Source organism: Gracilinanus agilis, chromosome 2 (assembly GCF_016433145.1).
Source record: "Gracilinanus agilis isolate LMUSP501 chromosome 2, AgileGrace, whole genome shotgun sequence".
Lineage (NCBI taxonomy): Eukaryota > Metazoa > Chordata > Mammalia > Didelphimorphia > Didelphidae > Gracilinanus > Gracilinanus agilis.
Window position 1 is genome coordinate 320,189,025 of NC_058131.1, and position 16,053 is coordinate 320,205,077.

Genomic DNA, 16,053 nt, shown 5'->3' on the forward strand with positions numbered 1-16,053 from the left:
GAAGTGTGAGGAAATTATAATAGTCAAGTGAGAGATAAGGTACTAAACTAGAGTTGAGTCAGGACAGCTGGAGAGGAGACAGGTATAATATAGGTATTACTATCCTTATTTGCTAAATGGGGCTGAAGCTCAGAAAGGTTTTGCCTAAGGACACTCAGCTAATACAAGTCAAAGGAAGAATTCAAATCTAAGTCTCTTCAGAGTTCATTGCTCTTTCCACAACCTACTACTGTTTCTCACATAATAACAGCTGACTTTGAAAGAGTGATCTGAGGTTTACAAAGCTCTTTACTTATCTCATTTGATTCTTATAGTTCTGTGAAGCATGTTGTAGTATCATCATCATCTCCATTTTACAGATGAGGAAACTAATGCTAAAGAACTGAATTGGCTTGCCTATGGCCATACAGCAGGGAAAAAAAGCAAAGGAACAGAGTAGATACAGTAGCATTTGGGCATCTTGGATGAGATGGGTACCTTCTAATGGACATATCTGTGTCTATAGGAGATATTGAGTTAGCAGGCAGCTGTTTCAGCCTCCAACTTGGAGTAGAGAAGGAAGACTACTTGCAATATGTGAGATCTAGTGATGAGTAGATGAAGGGGCAACAGAAAACACCAAGTGAAGGAGTAGGCAGGAGCATCATAAATCAGAATGAGACAAGATGCTGAGAGGAGCAAAATAAGCCAGATGGCCCAGCAACAAGATGGACAGCGGGACTGGTGAACCAGGCAGCTCTACCAGTCTGTCTAGGCATGTGGTAAAACAGGAAATAGGTTGTCTCCTGATAATATATGGCTAACCCACTAATGAGTGCTGGCCCCAGCTTTCTTGACCAGCTAAAGGAGAATGCCTCATTAAGACCCAGCAAGAGTCTTTGGTATAGTGAAAAGACCTGAGTTCTAGCCCTGGTTCCTATACACAATCCATGTAACATTGGATAAGCCATGTGTATTGTGGGGATGTTGTGAGGAAAGTGACTTATAAACTTTCAAGAACTGTAGAAATGTTTTAATGTTCAACATTGCTGATATAATGGAAAAAATAATTCGATTTAGAATCAAAAGAACTGGGTTCATATTCAGGCTCTGCTACTGAATCTTTGGTTAAGCCACTTCATCTATGTGTGCCTCTCTGTGCAAAGATGAAGTTGGACTAGATCAGAGGTGTCAAATTCACTGCTTTCCAACTCCTAATCAGATTAAAATATAATTGAGAAATGTTTAACAAAATAAATAAAAATGCAACACAACATAGATGATATTAATTTGTGATTTTCTAAGTCACTGTTCAGCCTTCAGGGATCTGCTTCTATTGGTCTGACAGAATTGGATGGGCTTGATGATCTTTAAGGCCCCTATAAGCTCTTCAAGCCTATGAGTCTATGACCCTTTATTATTAGGTCAAACTTTTTTCCTTCTCATTTGGGCTACATCACTCTTCCCTGGCTGTATTCAATCAAAAACATGGCCTGCTTCAAAGACAAAGAAAGAACCAACCAGGGTCCAAGTTCTCTCTTATGAGAGAAAAAAAATAAGTTAAGGGGATCTGAGCAAAGATTCTGCAAAAAAGAAAAGAAAAGAAAAAAAGTTTTCCCTGGTATTTCACAAGACTATAATGGCTAGGAAGCAATAGCTGGTGGTCGAAGTGTGACTAATATCTACAAACTCTGATCCCAAAATTCTTCTTTCCATTATTTTTCTAGAACGTGGCACTGCCTCTGTCTCTAGGTGTTGGAAGCTGTGGGAGGGGGATATCTTAGTGTCTGGCTTGAGTTCTGGTCAGTGTATAATTCATATATACTGGGAAGATATTTTATATATGCCGTATATGTGTTTGTGTTTATAGGTAGAGCTCATAGGTGGCTGACAAGGCAGATGTATTTTTTATAATAATTAATATTTAATCACCATATCACAGATGAAAAAGACTCTCTGAAGAGGCATCTGAGAGAGAATTCCAAAGAGCCACCACCAATCAGCAAAGAATTGCCTTTCCATATGCCTTCTCCATAGGGTTGGCTGTTTGTTGGTCTGTCATTGTGCATGCACTACTTTGGAGCAGGATCTCTAACCAGACATTCAAGTTCTTTGTAATCTACTCCCCTTTCTGGGATCCAATTGACTCCCTAAGTGCCCTTTGCTCTCATGGAGTCCCTTAGACCTTGAAGGACCCTTGGAACATAGATTATTAGGACTGAAAAGGAATTTTAGACTCTAAGATAGAATGCTAGAATAGAGAATATTAGAGCTGAGAAGTACCTCAGAGCCTGGAATGTTGGTATTAATGTAAAGTATTAGAGCAATAAGAGACCTTAGAGATGACTTAAACCAACACCTCACTTTACGGATGAGGAAATAATACCTTATATAAGTTGCATCAGAATTTGTCAAATGTCTCAATTTTCCTTTAACTGTGTTTTTTGACATTTCATTGCATCTTAGAGTCCCAAAAAAAGAGATTTAAAAGGCATATCTGTTCTATAATATACTTCCATCATGGAGGGAAAGTGTGACCCAACAATCGGAATTTCCCTTCCCTGGGAACTTGATCAGAAACAACATTCAATATTGTAATACAGCTGCCACAGCTCCAGGGGTTAGAGATGGGAGGCACCTTTCAGGGAAGCTCAGCTTTCTCAGAACCCAGGCTTCAGTGGCCCTGGGGCCCCCAGGGTGACACTTGGAAGAAGATGGGTATACCTCAAATCTGATGACAAGTGCCGCCATCACTTACAGGGCTGGCCTCCCTTGGGCAGATATTCTGGCATGGAAAGGAGGAGCAGAGATTGCTTCTTCTAGCCTATGTTTTGCCTCCTCCACTTTCTCTCCTTTCCTACTATCAAAAATTAACTCTAATTAAGGCATCTCCTAATTTCATGTTGTCTTTTGTTTTCCTCTTTCCTTTAGCCTGGTAAAGCCCTTGAGACACTATACAGTCTTTCTCTCTGAAGACTCCTCTGACGATGATCAGCAGGAAGAGGACCCTTTCTCTGGCTATTCTGACAACTTCTTCTTCTGTACTCCCTTTGAATGGTCTCTCTCTCTCTCTCTCTCCCTCTCTTTTCCTCTGTGTCTTTCTCTCAGTTCATTAATGTTAAGCATTGAGCTCTGCTTGGTGACCCTGCCTGTGGTCTCTAGTGCATGGCTTGGCCTTTTGCTGAGCAAATCTAAAGCATGGGATGCACACATGAATGTGTTTCTGCCTTGGCTTTTCCATGGATATAAAGAGCCAATGGTATGCCTGCTACTGGAGCATGCTCTGCCATTTTTTTTGCACCAGGGATATACCCCACCTCTACCTGCCTTCTCATGATATCCATTTTTTTCAAGTTTCCCTCTCTCTCCCTGAATACCTCTCCCCCCCGCCCCCTTCACCGGTCATGTTTCATCATTCATTGCTACTGCCTTCCCAGCATTCCCCATCAAAGACTCCTCCCCCTCAGCTGCTAACTTCCAGCATGGTACAAGCCTGGACCACTCCACCAGACAGCCATTATTATAGCTTGTAGTGTATGCTTTTATTTGTACCATTTGTGCTCTGGCTTTGTTGATTTAAACAGGAATTTGGGGCTTTGTTCATAGGTGTCTTTTAATTTCAAGGCCGATCTGCTTCTCTCTGGCTAATCTGTTGTACTGTGCAAATAATATTTGCTGCACTCACCGGGAATTACTAGACCTTTGGCTAGCAGGATGGTCTTACTCCAATCAGAATGCTATGCCAAACCCCAGGATGGATTTTAGTGCCCATATGCAGAAACTAGGCAGTTTTTGCAAACTGCCCAACCCATCTCAGTTAACTGAAAACCAAATTACTACAACAAACTTTTATTGAGTTAATATATAACTCATAAAAATTGAAATCTATAAGAAAATACCATTGTGGCACACACAAAAATGAAGTCCCATTGATTCCTATAAATATTGAATTCTATTTTTAAATCAAAAGTATGGACCTTAAAATTTATGTTTCTTTAATAAGGGATGTTTTTTGTCAGGATTTGGGCAGATACTTCCTTGGGATGAAGCTGGCCCAGTGGCACGATGGCAGATTGCTGATTGATTATGGGTCCTAATGCATATATGAGAAAGGCTTTGTGTTGGGATTAGAGGTCATTGTACAGTAGAGCCAGGACAAAATTTGGAGCAAAAATGGTTAGAATATAGAACACAGAATGTTACAACTGGAACAGATCTCATAACCTAGAATATTATAGCTGAGCCAGAACTTAAAGCATAGAATGCTAGACCTGGAAAGGGTCTTGGGACAAGGAGTATGAGACTAGAAAGGACTTTGGAACAAAGAACTTAATCACAGATCACCTATTTTGATAACATTTAACTCACATGGACTGGTAGAGCTAGATGACCACTTAACCTAGGTTAGGGGGCAGCTGGGTGGCTCAGCAGATAGAGAGCTGGGCCTTGGAGACAAAGGGGTCCCAAGTTCAAATGTGGCCTCAGACACGCCTTAGCTGAGTGACCCCGGATAAGTCACTTAACTCCCATTGTCTAGCCCTTCTAGCTCTTCTGCCTGTAATTGATTCTTCATAAAGATTATTTAAAAAAGAAAAAAAAAAAACGGTTAGCATAAAGAACATAGAATGTTAAAACTGAGAGAGACCCTAAACGTTCATTTGTTCCTACAAGTTAAATTCAGAAAGAAAATGTTCTTCGAAGTAAATTAGCTTTCACTGTGACTAGTGAGGAGTCTGCCTTTAAGTAGCAGAAGAGCCGAGCCCTTACCGAGATGCTGCCCAGCTGTGCAGGAATCTCCGCCGCCAGGAGATGGCGCTGTTTCTAAGGTTCCCTGCTCGAGTTACAAGGGACTGCCCTGAAGTCCTCAGGGCTGGGGGCGTTGGAGTACGGGCTTTGGGGCTTGGCCCCTGAGACCCAGCTGCAGTCAGGCGTTGGGCGTGGCTTTCCAGGGTAGGAGCCCTGTTATGCCACGCACAAAAGGAATCAGCCCCGAGACCTGAGTGGACAAATGGCTCCCCAGCCTTGCCTCAGTGCCCCAGGGAGGAAGAGCCCTCCGCCTCTCCGCACAACCGAGCCCCTTGGAAGGCTTGTAACTGTTAGGGGAAGGACATGGCAAACCAATCCCGGCTCTCAGCTGAAAAAAGTCTCCGCGACGGGATGGCCCGCAGGGTCCCAACGAGGCAGGCACCAAGGAATGCCTCAACCCCAGCAGCACCGTTGGGAGACTTTTCCTGACATCAAGCCTCAGTTTGCCCCTTTGTGACTTCTACCCATTGCCCCTCTTTGGACTAATGGAACCTTGCAGTCCCTCTGCCACTCCACAGATATCTAAAAATAACCACTCTGTTCCCCTCTCTGTGCCTTCTCTTTTCCAAACCAAATATGTCCAGTTCCTTCAACCGGGCCTCCTTATGATACTGGTCTCAAGGCTCATCGCCATTCTGATTGCCTTCTGCTGGATACTCTGTAGCTCATTGATGTTCTCCTTAAACACTGGAACCTGGAATGGCAGCATGTGGTCTAACAAGGATGGAGCAGAGGCAGCGGTTGCCTCCCTCTTCCTAAAAGCTCTCCCCTTCCTAATGCTGTCCAAGGCCTCGTTGCCACATCAGGCTGATGCTCCATAGCGAGCTCACTGCCCATTCCCAGGTCTGGTCCTTTTCAGAACACTCTCTCTCCTCACATACCATCCCCGCCTTCATCCAAGTCAAGGAAAAAAATGTTAAACAGAATAGCCAGGTCTAGAGCCCTGGATATTTCTACTAGAAACATCCTGCTACATCACCATTGAACCATTTGGGACTCTTTTTACTTACCTCCAGCTAATTTAGAACCGAGCTGCCTATGTGACAGCCTAGTCCAGTGACGGGCAAACTTTTTTTTTTTTTTTACATTTTTTTTAAACCCTTAACTTCTGTGTATTGGCTCCAAGGCAGCAGAGTGGTAAGGGTAGGCAATGAGGGTCAAGTGACTTGCCCAGGGTCACACAACTGGGAAGTGTCTGAGGTCAGATTTGAACCTAGGACCTCCCATCTCTAGGCCTGGCTCTCAATCCAGTGAGCTACCCAGCTGCCCCCGGGCAAACTTTTTAAAGAGGGGCCCAAAGGAAAGGAAATGCTCATCTGTCCATCTGTTTCTAAGGCAGCTCTTTTGAAGTTTCATTGTATTGTATCCTACTCATTGTATTTGTCAGATTAGGAATAATGTCCAGTGGCCAGATAGAACATTTCAGGGGGCCACATCTGGCCCACGGGCCGGAGTTTGCCCATCACTGACCTAGTCCTTGAGGAGAGATATTGTTAAAAACATTCCTAGAGTTAAGGTAAACTCTAGCCACAGCATTGCCCTCTTCGGTTAGCGTAATAATTTTGCCCAAAAAGCAAATGTGGTGAGCCCGTCCTGGCCTGAGCTTGATGAAGCCAGACTAGCTCTTCCTTTTCCTTTCTAGATGTTCACCACCATTTCTCAAATGTTATTTCTCCAGGAAGTGGTCAAGCTCACTGGCCTATAATTTGCCATCTGTCCTCCCATTTGTGACAGTGGGGACACTGGCTCTTCTCCCTTCCTGGAGCATCTCTCTGGTTTTCTTGATCCTCCCATATCAGGAAGCAGGGGGAGGATGTCTGAAGTCACATCTGCCAATTCTTTCAGGACCTGAAGATGTTGTTCCTCTGGGCCAAGTGCATGGCATTCATTGTGGACTGCCAGGGGCTCTCTTAGAGTCTCCTTGCTTGTCTTGAGTATTGACACTCTGGCAATCATTTTTGTTCTGTCATTTCTCGCACAAGGCTTCATTTCTTTCCAGAGGAAACACACAAAAATAAGACATGAGCAGCTCCACCTGCTCTCTGAGTCACCCTTGTCAGTCACCCTTGTCCCATCCACCTCAGCCCAAGGTCTTATCCCTTCTTCCATCCTCTTTTTTCTCCCAATAGAACTTTAAAATGAAACAAAACAAAAAACGGCTTTTTGTTGTCCTTTGCCTCTCCTTACCAGCCTCAGCTCATTCTTGGCATTGGCACTCCTCAGAGCATTTTTATAAGACCAGGTCACACTTTTAGGTTTATTTTCTGTTACCCAGCCTTCCCTCCATCTTCTGCACATTTCCTTTTGAAAACTTGTTTGAGTGAATTTTCAGTGAATCCATATTGATGATTTCAATCAAATCTATTTTTTCATTCTCATGGAATTGTTTCCCTTTATAAGCCTCAGAATTTCATTCTTTTTTTTTAATCTTCACCTTCCATCTTAGAATCAGTACTAAGTACTGAAGAGTACTAAGAGTAATACGGGCTAGGAATATTTTTTTCATTTATTTTTATTTTTTCTTAAACCCTTACCTTCTGTCTTATTGGTTCTAAGGCAGAAGAGTGGTAAGGGCTAGGCAATGGGGGTTAAGTGACTTGCCCAGGGTTGCCCAACTAGGAAGTGTCTGAAGCCATATTTGAACCCAGGACCTCCCATCTCTAAGTCTGGCCCTCTATATACTGAGCCACCTAGCTGCCTCTCAGAATTTCATTCTTAAGCATCTCCTGTCCCCTGTAAGGCTGACTACCCCTGAAGTTCTTTACTCCCTGGGCTCCTACCTATGTTCCATCTGAACTCTTCGAAATCCACTTTACCAAAATTGAAGGGGCAAGTTAGATCATGCCCGTATTTCCTCTCATCTATAACAAACTTAAGGAATGGTCAGTCCCCCCACCGAGGTTCTTATCATTTCCATATCCAGAACAGAATTTCATTCTCTTATTGGTTCTTCTACCCTTTGAAGGATAGAATTATGACTAAAATGAAACAAGAAGTTAGTTGTGCTTAGAAATATCACAAGGGCAAGTGAGCAGCCCCAGAAGCTCTTAGGGAACCTCTTGGGCCCCCTGTGACAGGCTTTCACAGAATCCCAGGATGTGAGTGCTAGGAGGCACCTCGGAACATAGAACATCGGAATTAGCACGTTAATCCTGGAAAAGCACGGGCACTGAATGGTAGAAACATAGGACGGTAAGCATGAGCCCGTAGATGTCAGAGCTAGAAATGACCTGAAGATAAACTATTCCAACCCTTTCATTTTACAGGTTGGGAAACTAAATCCAAAAAAAGGGAATGACTTCCCAAAGGTCGTACAGGCATTCCTCTCATAGAACATGGTGTAGGAAAGGGATGGAAGTCAGGGAAGGAGACCCCCCCCCCAGCACCCACAGAGTAAAAAGGCTATTGCCCCCAATAGAAACATGCTTCTGCAGAGACCTCAGGCCCTCTGCCTGCCTCGGTTTTGTGCCCAGCAAGATGTGTTTGTCGCTCCCTTGCCTTTCACCCTCCCCCACCTCCCAGCCCAGGCTCAGCTGCACGGCTCCCTGCCTGTGTGACCCTTGGCCCCAGCCTCCCTCAGCCCTGGGTCTTCATGTAGCCATTAATGAGCTCGGGCTGCTTGTTAGCCACCAAATGCCATTGGAGGGGGCCAGCACGAGGGTGTGCAGAACAAGCCACCAGCGCTAGCTCTGCGACCCCCCTCCCCGCCCGCATCTGTTTATTGTTCCTCAGCTTGTGAAAGATGAACTCAGACACATTTGGCTCATGAATGTGTATGATTTGCTGCGTTCGGGGGGAAGGTAGGCTCCTGCCACGATACCTTTCCCTTTTCTCTCCCTTCACAAATATTTCCCCCCTTAATCTAAAACCTTGTTTAAATGCCACAGTGAGACCGGCTGCCAATCAGATGCCAATCACCTCCGAAAGGCATGTCAGGTCTTATTGTTAATTGGATACGCATTATACTGCTTCCCCTCCCAGGCGCATGCAAATCCCCCTGTGTTCTCCCAGGGTTTTGGTGAGGTGCCTGGGAAAATTGCTTGTGAGGAAGCTGTGCCGACTGGGTCCAGCTTCTCTCCATCCCCTACTATGGCAACTCGTCCTGATTGGATCCCGGCTCTGAACATCATTAACTTCCTGACATCTTGCCTGGCCTTTGGGTCTTAGGGCCGGCCAACTTTATTGTGTGACTTGATGGCAGAGCACTCCCTGTGGGCTCCTCCCTCCAACTCATACTCCTCCATGGATTGGCTCCCCAGAGGATGGCTGCTTCTGGGGTAACCTTGTGGGGTCCCGCTTCTCACACTCATAAGCCCTCTGTGCAAGACCCGTCCTTAACGATCAGCCAGTAGATTCAGTTAGCTCATCACAAGGACATCGACTAAGCTAGCAGAATAAGAAGCGTAGGTACAAAGTACTCCCCTATAATCCTGGGGTACACTCACACAGCTGCGTAGAGTCTGTAGGAAGAGTGGGCTCCAACCTGGAGCCCAGTGGCAGTGAGATCGGGGCCACTTACTCCTGAGATGTAAGGCCTGAAGCTCCTCTCTTTGTAGGGTCCTAGCAGTGGCTCTCCTCAGGGACAACTTCTCTACTAAGGGGATTTCTCTGAATCTGTTCCTCTTCATAATCCAACTCTCTCCTCTGCTGCCAGGAGTCCCACAGACCCTGGATGAGCATTTCCTGCTGACAAAATAACTACCCTTCAAAGCTACATGACCAGTGAAGGGAGGAGAGAGAGAGAAATCCCCTCCTCTCCTCCACATAGGCCACTTCCATGGGCAGCTTCCAGTGCTTGGAACTTCTTGTACTCCCAGACTGCTGAGATTCTTCCAAAGCTTAGCCATTTAAAGGCCACAGAACCATCCCTAATTTGTTTATTCAGCCAATCATATTGTTCCTTTATTGACACGATGGAATAAGTGTGTGTACCTCATAAATGAATCGGTGTAAACAGCATCTTTACAGTTAGTTTAACACCTCATTAATAATACCTTGTAATTATTTTCTTGGTCTTCGATGAGGAAACTAAGGTGGAGAGGAAACGTTCCCTTCTGCTCTCCCCTCAGTTAAACATTTGCTGTCACCAGCAAATCAACCAGAGTGCTTTTCTGGCAAAGGACACATGGTGTAGTTCAAAAACAATACAAAAATTAACCTTGCTCTTCAAGGATATAAGCATCCCATAGTCGTCCGGCCCGGTAATTACATTCACTTCCAAAATCATGATTACACAATTTTAGCAAGCAGATATCATTTTATAACATTCTCATAGGATGCCACTAATCTTGGTGTTTACAAAGGCCTTTACTCAAGATTTCTAGGTCATCAGATAAGCCTCATCTGATAACCTGCAGTACATAAGTATCTCAGATGAGCTGTCTGGACTCAGTATGACAAGACAAGCAATCTAGATCTGCTCAGAAGTTAAAAAAAAAAAGGACACATGAGCTTACATAATGTGTTCTAGGAGACACTAGTGTCCTAGGGAAGCAAAATCCATTCTGCTCATATCAGCTTCTATATTCATAATGATCACCGTCATCCAAAAGATATCAATAGATAGGCATTTGGAGCATAAATTGGCTCAGATTAACTGGTTTGACTTGTAAAGGAAATACAGCAGGAAACACACTACCCCCATCACAGTCCAAAACAGAAAAAAAAAATTTATTTTTTCCATTTTCTTCCAGTGGATCCCAACGAAGGTATCTAAGAAGGAGAATCCCAGCTAGAGAGAATCTCTCTAATGGATCCCTGCAAATGTACCCACATATATACTGCATAAAAGCCCCCAGGCTTCTCCAGACTGCCTAGGGGGTTGAGTGGCAGACACCAAAGGCTCAAAGCCTTTTTTGCCCTGACTGAATCAGGCAGGTCAAAAAAAGACACAAAAAAGGCCAAGAACCCCTGCTGTAATGTAACACCTTCATTTAATAGATGAGGGACTGGCCCAGAGAGGGATAAAGTTACGCAGCAAGTTACTATTAAATTTGAGATTTGAACTTCTTCATTTTGCAAAACAAGAGCTCGTTTACAGGAAATATTTCCCTAAATTTCACATGCAAATTCATGGCTAGTCTAGAATTAGAACCCAGATTTCTTGACTCCTGGTCCAGTGCTTTTTCCATTATCTCATGCTTTTTCTAATTTGCTGAAGGTTAAAAAAAATGTAATCTCCCTGAAAGGGTACCCTGACTCAAAGTGTATAGGGTTGGAATTCAGACTTTGTCTCTTCATAGGCCTTTGCCCTACCGAGTCCTGAGAGAGTCAGACAGTGCCGATGGAGAAGAGGCAGGGAGCCCAGAGAAGCGAGCAAAGGAAGCCCTGGCTCCTCCACCGCTGCCGCCGCCACCTCCACCTGACAGAATTGCAGATATCAACCTCCTAGAGGACATCTTCAGCAGTCTGGAGGTAGAGCAGCTGCCTCAGCCACTGAGCCAAGCAAAGAGCTTAGAAGATCTCAGGCTGCCCAAGGATCAGGGCGACCAGCCCTGCACATTTGATTACCAGGTATGGCCAAAGGTGGAGGTGGGGAATAAGGACTATTCGCTGCCCTCTCCCCAGGAATGACCATTCAAAAAGAAATTAGCTTTGTATGGAAACGTCTTTCCTATTCTGGGCCTGCTCTGGGCACTGGAATGATGAAACGCAGAGCGTGAAGTTTAGAAGGGCCCTTAGAATGTTAGATGCTCCAAGACCATTGAATTAGAACTTAGACTCCTTAAGTCCAAAGGGATCTTAGAACACAGAATGCCGTAGACCTTAGTTCTTAGGATGGTACAGCCTAACATTTTTGATGTTGCAGCTCAGGGGGACCTTAGGACATGGATTTTTAGAATGGTTGGATCCGGAAAGCACCTCTGAGATTATCGAGTTTGACTTCATTTTGTAGGAAAGGCAGGCTTGCAAAATAGTAGCATTTTTCTCTGTATCTTTTGAAGCCCAAAATAGATCTTAAGTCTTTGTCTTATGTTCTCTGAACAGAGAATGGACCTGTGCTCAAGTGAAAGGAGCAGAATAATGCCTGGGTTGAAGCTCGCCCATCCCTACAACAAACTGTGGAGCATGGGCCAGGATGACATGGCCATCCCTACCAAACATTCTCAGCCTTCCCCAGAAAGACCCCTGACATCTCTAGGGAGTACCCCCTCTCTGCCTCGGAGACCCCGAAGCCGGGAGAGCATCTTGACCCATGGAGAGAAAGAGGAAACCCCCACTCCTACCCAGGGCAACATCACCATCCCCAGGCCTCAGGGAAGGAAGACACCAGAGCTGGGCATTGTACCCCCACCACCTACCGCCCGGCCGGCAAAGCTTCAACCCTTTGTTACCGCCGAACCTGGGAAGAGCCCAGGCCTTGGGCTACCTGATACCACCTCTGAATTGATCCCAGAGGCATTTGGGAATTCAGCCCCGGCTAGGGATCTGGAATGTCGGCAGCCCCTCAGTTATCTGCCACCTCCACCAAGGCTTCTCCCCACCCCTAGTAGTGCCACAGAAATTCTCAAGCCGGTCCGTGTGGTCACAGACCCTGCAGGCTGTGAGAGTGATTACCTGTTGGCTCTCTTAGACCCCTTAAAGACCAGCTGGCCAGAAAGGGCTCCCCCTGGCTCAGTAGCTCCTAATTCAAGTGGCTATCCTTGTGGTATGAGCAACTTTACCCCTGCAACCACCCCATTTGGGCCCAAGCTGGGCTTCCCTTCAGCTTCAGCCACCACCCCATTCCTCCAGCCATCACTCAATCCCTTCACTCAACATGTGCCAACAGCTCTGCCAGTGTCCATGACCCAGTGTGTTGGGGGGCCCTTTGCTCCCTCTCCAGCTTCTATGGGCCAGGCTTTTGCTCCCAGCTTTGTGGCATCCAGCCCTGGCTTTTATACCCCACAGAGACCTCAGCCCAGCCTCTCAGCTCTCTCCATGCCTAATTTGTTTGGCCAGGCTCCCCCGGGGCCTCATGTCAGCTCTTGCCCACCACTAGGCCACGGCCCCTCCCAGGGTGGCCCAGGCCAACCCAGCCACTTGGGGGCCCCTTCTAAAATCCGAACATTACCCTTAGTGCGCTCCAGCTCAAGGCCAGCCGAGGCCAAGCAGGGGTTGATCTCAAGACCTGGAGACCCTCCGGTGGTTCCCCCCAGGCCTCTCAGTAGCCTAGAGCCAGTATTACAGTCTTCAGGCCCCAGAGAAACCAGGGATCCATTTGAGGATTTGTTACAAAAGACTAAGCAGGAGATTGCGCCCACTCAAGGAAAAGTGGAGCAGCTTCGGAAGCGTTGGGAAACTTTTGAGTAAGATCCAAAGAAGAATTTGAGTTTGGTAGACAGGGGTGTGTATTTTTGGAAGGTGTTTGGGATTTGTCTAAATCCAACAGTTTGGAAGCATGAAGGATTAACTGGCTATTGTGAAGAAATAATGCCCTCCGCTCCCTAGGCCCCCTCTCCTCCTCCCTAGCAATGACTTCCAAGCAGTTTCTACTGGTCCAAAGGAACTTGGACTCGAGGAAACCCCACTTGGTCCACTTCTTCCTAAAGTTTTTGCCACTGCCGTCGATAGTCAGAGCTGGCCTGCATTTTGGCCCTGTCCTTCCCGTGGGTTTTTTGCACTGAGCCCCTTGATGTGAGCTTCTCCCTCCCCATACCGCCCCTGGCAGCGGGGGAGCCGGTGTCTTTTCTCCCAGCCCATCATGTGGTCAGGTCCCTCTGTACCCAACAGTTGTGGACAGGCAAGGATGTCAGTATTACCCATGGCCTTACTCAAGACAAAGCTCAAGTTGGGTGTCAGAAGAGGCTCTCCCTGTTCTCCCCACCCCAACTCCTTGTCTCAAGATTTAATTTCTATTCTTCTTAGACAATCTTCATCTTAGAAACTCTTCAAAGCCTACCTAGAAGTAGAGACTCACCTGTCCAACCATACTCACTTTCCTAGAGAGGGTTGGATTTGTTTGGTTGGTTTTTGTCATTCAACATGCTAGGGATCATCAGTCTTTGAAATTCCTGTTTCAGGAAAACATAGCACAGAGCCAGCCCTGGACACCAGCAATTTTGATTTTTAGAAGATTTAAAAAAAAAAAAAAAGGACATCAGAGGGAGTCGTCAAGAGGGAGCCCTTATATTATACCCTTGTTCTTATAGCTCTATGTTAATATGATATATAAGTGTCCTAAATGGCCGTATCTGAACTGGATGTCATAGTATATTATTTTATTATCAAAGTCAGGGCCCAGACATTTCTAGCCTATCAATCCCGGGAGGTGAACCAGTTAAGACTAAGTGGAAAAAGAAGATAGATGCATACACTGGGAGTCAAAAGTCAGATGGAGTTTTAGCATGTGAAAACATCCAACTCCACAACATAGCCTTTGGGTTAATGCTGCTGATTTCCCCTTCAGTGGGGTGGCATTAGGACCCACCTGAGGTCTTCCTTTCACACATACCCCTGCTTGGCCGAAGAAGAGAGGGTGAGGGGAAAGAGGAGACCTAGGAGGAACAGGAGGAGGAAATGGTTTTGCCCACATGAGATGCTCTTTGGTTTCCTGTTGATGCCAGAGGGGGAAAGTTATCCCCCCTTCCCACCCCTCCACTCTCCTCTACTCTTCTCTGGCCAGAAACAGATGAAGGCAAGAGTGAGCTCTTAGAAGAGCCCCAAACCTGTACCTCTTCTCTCCAGGAGCAGAGCCAGCACACACTTTTCTCACATCTCAGTTAAGTTGAAAATGATAGTTTGGATGTTTTTATCTGTAAGTTTTCCTCCTTTATTTTATTCAATTCATTATGTCTTGGGTGAGGGCAAGCCTCGATAGTTGAACTGAAACTTATTCAGGCTGTCTAGGTTTAGAAAAACAACAAGAACCTTTGAGGACAAAGGAAATTGTTCACATTTCAACCTGGTCTTTCATTTCCTGATTCTGGATGAGCTGGCTCATCCTTGAAGCCCACTGCTGTAGCAACCGTGTGCCCTGGATTAGGAGCCCCAGCCAAGTAATCCTATCCATAATCATGAAGATGGCCACAGCTCAGGGAGAGCCATGTGGGCCTCGCCGATGTTCTTCCCTTCTGGGAAAGCTCGCTGCTTTTGGCAAACCAGACAGTCGCTTTTAGATTCAGGGACTAGAAGTGGTCTCTCAAAGCTTTGTCCTCAGCCATAAAGCATGTGGGATTCAGAAGGGGAAGCTGCCTCATCTGGAGTTGGATGAAGAACTTGAATCTTTAATTTGTTCCCTAAGCCAGGCTAGACTGGACTACTGAGCCCAAAACTGGAATGAATAGAAGGTCAATCACAATGACCCCCAAAGCAATGCATGCTTAGATTTCCATGGTTTCATTCTCCCCTTCGTGGCATGTGCCAAGGATCAGTGGCATGCCCGGGGATATATCAGTGATGCCCAGGCACGCACAACACCCCTCCCCATACTGGAAAGGCATCTTTCCTCTCTCCTCTTTTATGTCTAGCACTGGGAGCCCTTCAGACTTGAGACTGGGTCAGAAGGGCACACAGGAACAGCACACTGAAGAAGCCAAGATCATTGTATGGACAGATGGCTCCTGTTGCATCTTGTGAACCACACTTGCAGAAATTGGGTGGAAATAATAGTCAATGTATTGTCCACATACGAGCACTGTATGTACCTTTCTTCACTTACTGGATTGAATTTGCAAACTTGGGAATTAATTTTCTGTGACAGCTCAATAAAATCCTCTCGGGCAGAACATCCTGTTTACCTGGTTGTCAAAGTACTTCCTTCGAGATTCATGGTGCCAGGCCGGACGGAGGGGTGGGGTGGCAGGGGCTGAAAAAAGGGAGACAGCCTGGGACTGTGGGAAAATCAGTGGGCTAAGAGGTAATAGATGTGGGTTCAAGTCTCTTCTCTGCCATAAATCTGTAAACACTGGACAAGCCACTTCTTCCCAGTTTCAGTTTCTCCTTAGTAAAATGAGGCGGGAGCAGGCAAATCCCTTCAATCCTTTCCAGCTCTAACCTTCCATGTTCTGACACTATATTCCTAGATCCCTTTTAGCGACAGGATATCTAGCTGGCAAAACTATAGTTGACAGAACTTCACTGACAGTTTTCTGTATTCTGAAGTATCTTCTAGCCCTGATAGACTATATCCCAAAGTCCTTTATAGCACAAACATTCCATGATGAATTGTGCCATCTGATTGGCTTAAACCCCAAGTTCCATATTTTGAAAGGAGCCCAATTTGCCCAAGCAGATCAGTGCCTTCTTTCATGCCCAGGTTATGAGGTGAAGGGAGTGCATGCTTCTGTA

General features: G+C 45.7%; 1 protein-coding gene across 1 annotated transcript in view; it reads left to right on the plus strand.

Moving 5' to 3' along the window:
• Positions 1-15,502, plus strand: part of DENND1A (DENN domain containing 1A) — a 667,138-nt gene extending 651,636 nt beyond the window's left edge. Inside the window, exons 22-24 of the mRNA XM_044664250.1 lie at positions 2,911-3,036; positions 11,028-11,298; positions 11,773-15,502. Of these exons, the coding sequence (XP_044520185.1) occupies positions 2,911-3,036; positions 11,028-11,298; positions 11,773-13,077 (1,702 nt within the window). The 3' untranslated portion in view covers positions 13,078-15,502. The remainder of the gene's footprint in view (positions 1-2,910; positions 3,037-11,027; positions 11,299-11,772) is intronic.
• Positions 15,503-16,053: the final 551 nt, after the last annotated feature.